The following is an 8,216-nucleotide window of genomic DNA, read 5'->3' as shown; positions in this document are numbered from 1 at the left end:
CATTTCCCTCAGCAGCCCCTTTCCTCTTCCTGGGCGTCTTGCCCCTTCAGCGTTGTCCTCCCTCTGTTCCCTGCAGTCCACGGTCTCAGAGGAGTTCAAAGAGCGATAGTGTGGCTGCCTCGCAGCTGAGAGAATTTTCCAGCTCCCCCTCCTGGCTGGGCCGAGTTGTGGGCTGAGAAGCAGGAGGCTGGGCTGGGGCGTCTTGACTTCTGGGGGGAATTAGGAAAGAGGTGTCTGAAGCCGCGTTGTACACAATAGAAAAACAAAATTCCCTTTGTGCTAGTGTGGTGTCCCTCGGTTTGGGTCTTTGCCACACATTCTTGAAAGCCATTGTTTACACTAGGGTTTTGCAGGTTAGGAACGGTGCCGGTGGGAACCGAGCTGACACCGTAAGCTCTTCCCTGGGACTGAATTGACCCTACAATCAGTTGAGGGAAAAGTCACCCTCCAGGGGGGCCTAAAGAGCAAAGGAGGGAGGACGGCAACTGGCCAATCAGGAGGCGAGGCCGAGCCAGGCTTCCCCTCGTCGCTCGTGAGCTGCAAACAGTGGAAAGTTGGGAACCTCAGTCGCTGGCCCAGGCGGAGAGCAGAGGCGGCGGCGAGGGCAGCGGGACTCGGGCCGCGGCGCCGCAGGCTCAGAGCTGCCCCCGGGGCATGGACCCGGCGCGCCGCCCGCACTCCGCCACAGGCTGTCCAGGGCCCGCGGGCAGATAGCAGTCCAGGAGGAAGCCGCATCCAGACAAAAGCTGCCGCATCCCTGCCCTGCCCAGCCCCTGGAGGGATTCGAGTTTGGTGCTTGTCCCCGTCTGATTCTCAGCGCCAAACTTTTTGCTAGTTCAGAGATTCCAAGAGTCTGATGAGTTACTCTGAGAGGAAACCCTCTGCCTGTTGTTGAGGAGGACTGAGCACAGTGCTTAGGCGCTCAGGGGGAAAAGAGGGGGAAAAAAAAGAAAATGATTTCCTGGGAAGTTGTCCATACAGTATTCCTGTTTACTCTTCTTTATTCTTCCCTAGCTCAAGATGCGAGCCCCCAGTCAGAGATCAGAGCTGAGGAAATTCCCGAGGGGGCCTCCACGTTGGCTTTTGTGTTTGATGTGACTGGTTCTATGTATGATGATTTAGTTCAGGTGATTGAAGGGGCTTCCAAAATTTTGGAGACGTCTTTGAAAAGACCTAAGAGACCTCTTTTCAACTTTGCGTTGGTGCCTTTCCATGATCCAGGTAAGGGAAATATTTATACTTTGTCTTTGCTATGTCTCATGATTACATTATTTCTCATGCTGTGAATGAAATTGTTTGTCAGGAAGTTTCAAAACCATTTTAAAAAAATGTGCAGCTGAAAATAGTTGTAACAAAGAATTGCTTGCTGGCGTCTGTGTTTGCTCATTGATACCTACTTAAGTCTCAGCCCTGGTGGAGATGGCTTGTTTAGGGAACTTGTACAGTGGTTCTCAAACCTGGAAATGCGGAGTTACGAAAAACAAAACCAAAAATCTTGGGCAAAGACATCAAAATCACTTAACTCACTTAGATTTTAGAACTAAAGCATGTTTAATTACGAAGGCAGACTTGGACACGAATTTATAGCAGCGAAGCTCTAGGGGCTAACATCCAGATTGAAAGCACACTCTGAGGATAACTCTCATTTAAGAGAGGAAAAAACCTGTTGTGTGAGACACAAGGAAGCCTGTAAGTAGTAACTACTAGTGGAACTGAAGACATGAAAAGAGAGAAACCAATCATTTCTTAACTGAATCTATTCATCTTTGCACCAGGGCATCATTAGATAGGTTCACAGATGGGTTTAAACATTACATCCATGTCTCCTGCAGTAGAATTGCTTGTAATTCGGAATGTCTGTGCTTTTTAAAGGTAGTTGAAGTGAAATAACTTCATTTTTGCCGTAAAGCCATGGGTTTCAGCAGCTCCACTGTAATATGATCCTATTTACTTTTTTCAGTTTCTCTTTAAAGTAGCACCTCTCTGTGAGGCTTATAGGAGCCCCCATTGCCATAGCTGAGGGTAGCCTTGCAAGGGGAGCCTTGGGGCTGGCAGTCTAATGTCCACCTGAGTTTCATTAGCACAAGTTGCTGCCCAGTTGAAGAAATGAAGCAGTGGTTTCTTAACAGTCCTCCCTCACTGTTCTCCCACACTTTTCCTGCTTTTGAAATTCTCCCTTCACTAGAAGAACTTGACACAACCTCTTCACAACGAGAGTGTGATATCAGCAATCTGAAATTCTTTCCTGTGCATTTAGCAAAGGTATATAAGTTCAAATTATTGGTCGGTATTAAATGTGGCAGGTTTTAACTATTAAACAATGGCACTGGGAGAAATGTAAAGATAAATAGAACTCTCGGATTTTCATGCTCTTCACATGATGAAAACAATCTGTCCTACTCTTCTGGGATATGTAATATATATATACACACACATACACATACATACATTACATATATGTAATTACATATATTTGTAATTTCTACATTGGTTAAACATGAATATTATTTATATTTGAATAAAGAATTGAATGATTATTTACTGTGTTTACTGTCTTAGTAAGACACTTCATGTGTTGTGATTTTCAATGTATTAAATGTCAAGATGCCAACTGTGATGCAGTTTGAGGTTTTTGTTATTTTGGAATACCTTGAATATGTTTCTTCTAGATGGATGAGTCTGAAGTTAGCTAAAAAATGAAGTGAAATTTTGTTTTTTCTCTAACACCACGATTTGCTTTTCACCAAAGAACTCTTATGAAATTATATTGCTGTAAACAGAATACAAAAATTGCCTCAAGTTATACATGGATCCTGGACTATCCTGATATTTTGAAGTGATATGAAAACTTATTGGAATGAATTGTATTGTGGTGCCCTGCCTTTCAATTGTTACCAAATGGGAAAGTTTGCTCATTGCTGTAGTTGACTTTCCTGTAGTTTAGCAATCATGATTTAAAGTTGGGGAAACTTGACATGCTAATAACAGATGACTGAATAAGTTAGAGCTTTTCTGAATCCAGTAATATGAGAAAATGGTTAACTAACTTAAATTGGTTTCATAAACTTAATTGTGTGTATAATTCAACAGAATTATTAATTCTGTTTACATTGTGATTCAAAGTAGAAGTGGCCAAATGTTCATGTTATCTAAAGCTATTTAAAATATTTTTGAAAATAGAGAAATTGAAGTTTAAACATACCGTTAACCTTAGTATTCACTTTACTAGATTGTAGTACTTTATTTGTGTGATATTTTTCCTCTGTAGGTGTGTGTGTATAATCATTAAGAGTTTTTGGCCTCTTTGTAGTTTTTTTTGTTCTTGTTTGTTTGTTTTTTTGGTTTGTTTTTTTTTGGAACGGGGTCTCACCCTGGCACCCAGGCTGGAGTGCAGTAGCACTATCACGGCTCACTGTAGACTCAACCTCCTAGGCTCAAGCAGCCCTCTCACTTCAGCCTCCCGAGTAGCTGGGACTACAGGCACGTGCCACATCTGACTAATTATTTTTTTCATAGAGACAGGGGCTCCACTATGTTGCCTAGGCTAGTCTTGAACTCCTGGCCTCAAGTGATTGTCCTGTCTTGGCCTCCCAAAGTGCTGGGATTACAGGCATGAGCATCTTGGAATGACAGGAAGGACGTTAAATGGGAATTGGCTGTCTTAGTGAGTGACATTAGAAAAGTATATTTACTTTTTGAATCTGAATATCCTCAACTATATAAATTCAGAGAATTCTATGTGAATATCTCTTAAGGTCTCTTCTAATTGTGACAGTTAATGACTCTGTTTTACATATGGTTGTTTTCATAGTCCCTAACACATATTCCTATGGTTGGGTGACACAACCAACATGGAAAGAAATAATGTATAGAATTTAATATGATTATATTAATAATCTTGAATGTTTATAAGCCCTCTGATATCTATCGCATTTAGCTAGATGAAATAATGGATAAATTCTGGGATATAGTCTATGTCTTTTGATATAAACCTTTAGATCTTTGCAGATGATTGCTTTGGAGCCCTGCATTACAGTTTGGGGCAAGGTGTGTGTTTGCAGATGGAGTAAATTTAAAACACATGGAACACATAGGTAGTGGAGGCAGGATGTCTAACAAGTTGAAAATGAGATAAGACCATTCAGAATATGTACATGTAAGAAGTGCTGTGTTGAACTAGCAGCACACGTGTCTAGAGTAGGAGGAGGTACCAGAGATGAACGGGGGTCATGGAAAGGCGAGCCAACCTTTTGATTTTGATGTTAACTATGGTTAAGATGGATTTTCCACTTTCACAATCACATTTAGTGTATTTATTTTTAATGGTTTTATTGAGATGTAATCCCCTTACCATACAATTCATCCACTTAAAATGTACAATTTGATGCTTTTCAGTATATTCACAGATAGGTGCAAATGTTGCCACAGTCCATTGTTGAACATCTTCATTACCTCAAAAACAAATCCCGCACCCTTCAGCTTTCAGTCTCCTATACCCCAATCATCTTCCCCTCAGTCCTAAGCAGCCACTAATCTATTTTTTTGCTTCTGTAGATTTTTCTGTTCTGGACTTTTATACAAGTAGAATCATATTCTATAAGGTCTTTCATGACTGGCTTCTTTCATTTTAGCATAACGTTTTCAAGGTTCATCCATGTTGTAGCATGTATTAGTACTTCATTTCTCTTTTTATGGCCAAATAATATTCCATTGTATGATATACCACATTTTGTTTATCTGTTAGTCCATGATGGATATTTGAGTTGTTTCCACTTTTTGAAACATTATTGCAAACAATGCTTCTATACATACTCATGTACAAGTTTCTGTGTAGACAGTTGTTCTCATTTCTTTTGGGCCTATACCTGGAAGTAGAATTACTGGGTCATAGTAACTCTATGTTTAATTGTTTCAGGAACTGCCAAGCTGTTTTCCAAAGCAGGTGTACCATTTTATATTCCCACCAGCGGTGTGTGAGGGTTCCGATTTCTTCCCAACCTCCTCAATACACTACTATTATTATTATTTGAAAAATGCAAAAGTTCTTTATTATAGCACATAGATTTATAAAGCTCTTCTTACAGTTAAAATAATTCAAAAAATAGAAAGTAAACTCATTCTGGAGATTATTCTCTTTATGTAGCATACAACTTCTTTTTTTCCTTCCAACTTTCATTTTAGGTTCAGGGGCCACATGTGCAGGCTTGTTACATGGGTAAATTGTGTGTCACTGGGGTTTGGTGTACAAATGACTTCATCATCCAGGTAGTGAGCATAGTACCTTTTCAGTCCTCATCCTCCTCCTATCCTCTAATCTCAAGTAAGTTCCAGTGTCTGTTTGCCGCTTTGTGTACACGTGTACTCAGTGTTTAGCCCCCACTTATAAGTGAGAGCATATGATATTTGGTTTTCTGTTCCTGCATTAATATGCTTAGGATAATGGACTCCAGCTGCATCCATGTCACTGAAAAGGACATGATTTCACTCTTTCTTATGGCTGTGTAGTATTCCGTGGTGTATCTGTACCACAATTTCTTTGTCTAGTCCATCGCTGATGGGCATCTAGGTTGATTCCATGTCTTTGCTGGTGCAACATGCTGTTATTTAAATTTTTGATTCTTATGTATTAATTTTTACTGTGCTTTTTACATAGCACTCAAAATATATTCCTCTCTTCCTTGAAATACAACATTGAGGAGGGCTGATCATCTCTTTTTCACTATAGCTTCTTTTATCACTCACTCTCTTATATCCCCTCCTCTCTTTAAGGCAGGTACCAGAGACAGGAGGAGAGAGAACAGGACAGTGTGTTTTAATGAGTTACTTCATAGAAAGAAAACTCTTTTTTCTTCTCTTTCACAATTGTGTCTCCACTTTCTTCCCAGGATATCTTACGTTAGCCTCCATGCATTCATTCATTCATTCACTCACCTATATGTTTCAGACCTTGCTTCACATAAAAGGGAGTAAAACAGGTAAAACTCCTGCATTCATGGAGCTTACATTCTATTGCAGGGGCGGGGAGTGACACAGGCAAAAAAGAAAACAAAATATATATGGTATTTTTGATGATGATAATTGGTATGGAGAAAACAAAAAGCAGGAAAAGGGATGGGGAGTTTGAGGTGGATTGAAGGTGTTGGAGTTTTGAATTTGGTCATTAGGGAAGTCCTCAGTTGAAAAGTCACATTTGATCAAAGACTTGAAGGAGGTGAGGGAGGGAGAAATGAGGATATTTATGGAAAGAATGTTACAGGTGGAGAAACAATAAATGAAAAACTCTCCTGATAATAGCATCCTGACATGTTCAGGGAACAGTGAAAAGACCAGAGAGTCTGCAACATAATGAGTGATAGGAAGAAGTTAGAGGGTGAAGTCAGAAATATGGTTGAGTCATTTCAGGAAAGGGCTCGTAGTCCATTGTGACTTTGGCTTTTACTCTGAGTGAGATGGGTTGGCATTTTAGGGTTCCGAACATAGAAGTGACATGATCTGACTTATACATCTACATAATCATTCTGTTGTTTGAGAATAGTCTGAAACAGAACAAGGGCAGAAACAGGGAGAATAGACAGGACACTATTGTATAATTCAGACAAAAGAACATGGTATGTCTTGCATGAAGTTGGTGGCTGTGGGAGGTGTGAGAAATAATTGGATTTTCTGTATATTGTGAAGATGAAACCAAAAGGATTTAACGAAGAGCTGGATGTGAGGTCTTAGAAAAATAAAGAAGACAAGACAGGTTCTGAGGATTTGGCTTGACTGATGCTATGGTTTGGATATGGTTTTTCCGTGCCAAAAGTTTTATGTGGAAATTTGATACCCAATGTGTCAGTGTTGGGAGGTAGGGTCTAGTAGGAAGTGTTTAGGTAGATCTCTCATGGACAGGTTAATGTCTTCCCTTGAGGGCAAGTTCTTGCTCTTGTGTGAATAGATTAATTCCTTTAAGAGTAAGTTGATTGGGCGGGGGGTGGGGGGTAGGGGGATGGGGTGGCGGTGAGCTCGGTGGCTCACACCTGTAATCCCAGCACTTTGGGAGGCTGAGGCAGACAGATTACTTGAGGTCAGGAGTTCAAGACCAGCCTGGCCAAAATGGTGAAACCCCATCTCCACTAAAAATACAAAAATTAGCCAGGCATGGTGGCACGTGCCTATAGTCTCAGCTTCTTGGGAGGCTGAGGCAGGAGAATCGCTTGAACCCTGGAAGTGGAGGTTACCGTGAGCTGAGATTGGACCATTGCACTCAAGCCTGGGCAATAGAGGAAGACTCTATCTCAAATAAAAGAAAAAAAAGCAAGTTGTTAAAAAGAGTCTGGCTTCCTTGGTTTTCCTCTCTTGCTTCCTCTCTTGCCATGTGATCTCTTTGCAATGCCCCACCTCCCTTCCATCATCCACTGTGAATGGAAGCAGCATGAGGCCCTCACCAGATGCAGCTGCCCAATTTTGAACTTTCCAGCCACCAGAATCATAAGCCCAATATGCCATTTTTCTTTAAAAATTACCCAGGCTAAAGCATTCTGTTATAGCTACACTGAATGGACTAAGACAAGTAAACAGAAGCACAGCATGGCGTTTCACTGAGATGGAGAAGAATGAGCAAGAAGCAGGTTTGATAAAGGGTGGTAGGATGAAGTTTTGATTTTTAGGTGTTAAAGTCTGAGATGCCTTTTGATACTCAAGTAGAGATAAGAAGATAGTTGGATATGTGAGATTTAAGTTCAAGGGGAGACGTCTTGGGATCCAAAGACATACATATAGATGGTATTTAGGACAATTAGACTAGATGAGACCATTAAGGGGGACTAACTATAAATGGAGAAGAGAAGAGGTCTGAGGACCTAGCCCTGGGACTCCAATGTTTAGCAATCAGGGAGATGAGGATGAATCAGCAAAGCAGCCCAAGAAATTGAACTCAGGGTAGGAGGAGAAGAGTATGTTACCTTAGAAGTCAAGAAACTGTTTCAAGGAAGAACTAATTGGTCACTTAAAAGGAGGATCAAGAATTGGTTAATCAGTTTAGCAATGTGGAAGTCATTGGTGACTCAACAAGAATAGTTTCATGGAGGAGATGGGAGTGAAATCCTGTTTGGAGAGAATTCAAAGAGAATGGGAAAAGAGGATTTGGAAATCTTTGTAATTATATTGCCGTGTCCAACTACTGGAACAGTTGCTTTGTTCATGAGGCTAAAACTGAACTTAGTTTTGACAAACGA

General features: G+C 40.8%; 1 protein-coding gene across 5 annotated transcripts in view; it reads left to right on the top strand.

The window, feature by feature from the left end:
• Positions 1-371: 371 nt before the first annotated feature.
• HMCN1 (hemicentin 1) overlaps positions 372-8,216 on the top strand; it is a 448,248-nt gene continuing 440,403 nt past the window's right edge. For 4 of the 5 annotated variants that reach the window (XM_063647968.1, XM_063647964.1, XM_063647967.1 and 1 more), the window contains exon 1: positions 540-1,221. In XM_063647968.1, coding sequence (XP_063504038.1) covers positions 954-1,221 — 268 coding nt within the window. In that variant the 5' untranslated portion in view covers positions 540-953. Of the gene's footprint in view, positions 1,222-8,216 lie in introns of all 5 variants that reach the window. The other variant, XM_054449377.2, reaches the window with a different exon arrangement.

The sequence above is a fragment of the Pongo pygmaeus genome, chromosome 1 (genome assembly GCF_028885625.2).
Source record: "Pongo pygmaeus isolate AG05252 chromosome 1, NHGRI_mPonPyg2-v2.0_pri, whole genome shotgun sequence".
Lineage (NCBI taxonomy): Eukaryota > Metazoa > Chordata > Mammalia > Primates > Hominidae > Pongo > Pongo pygmaeus.
This window is presented reverse-complemented; position numbering and strand designations above follow the sequence as displayed.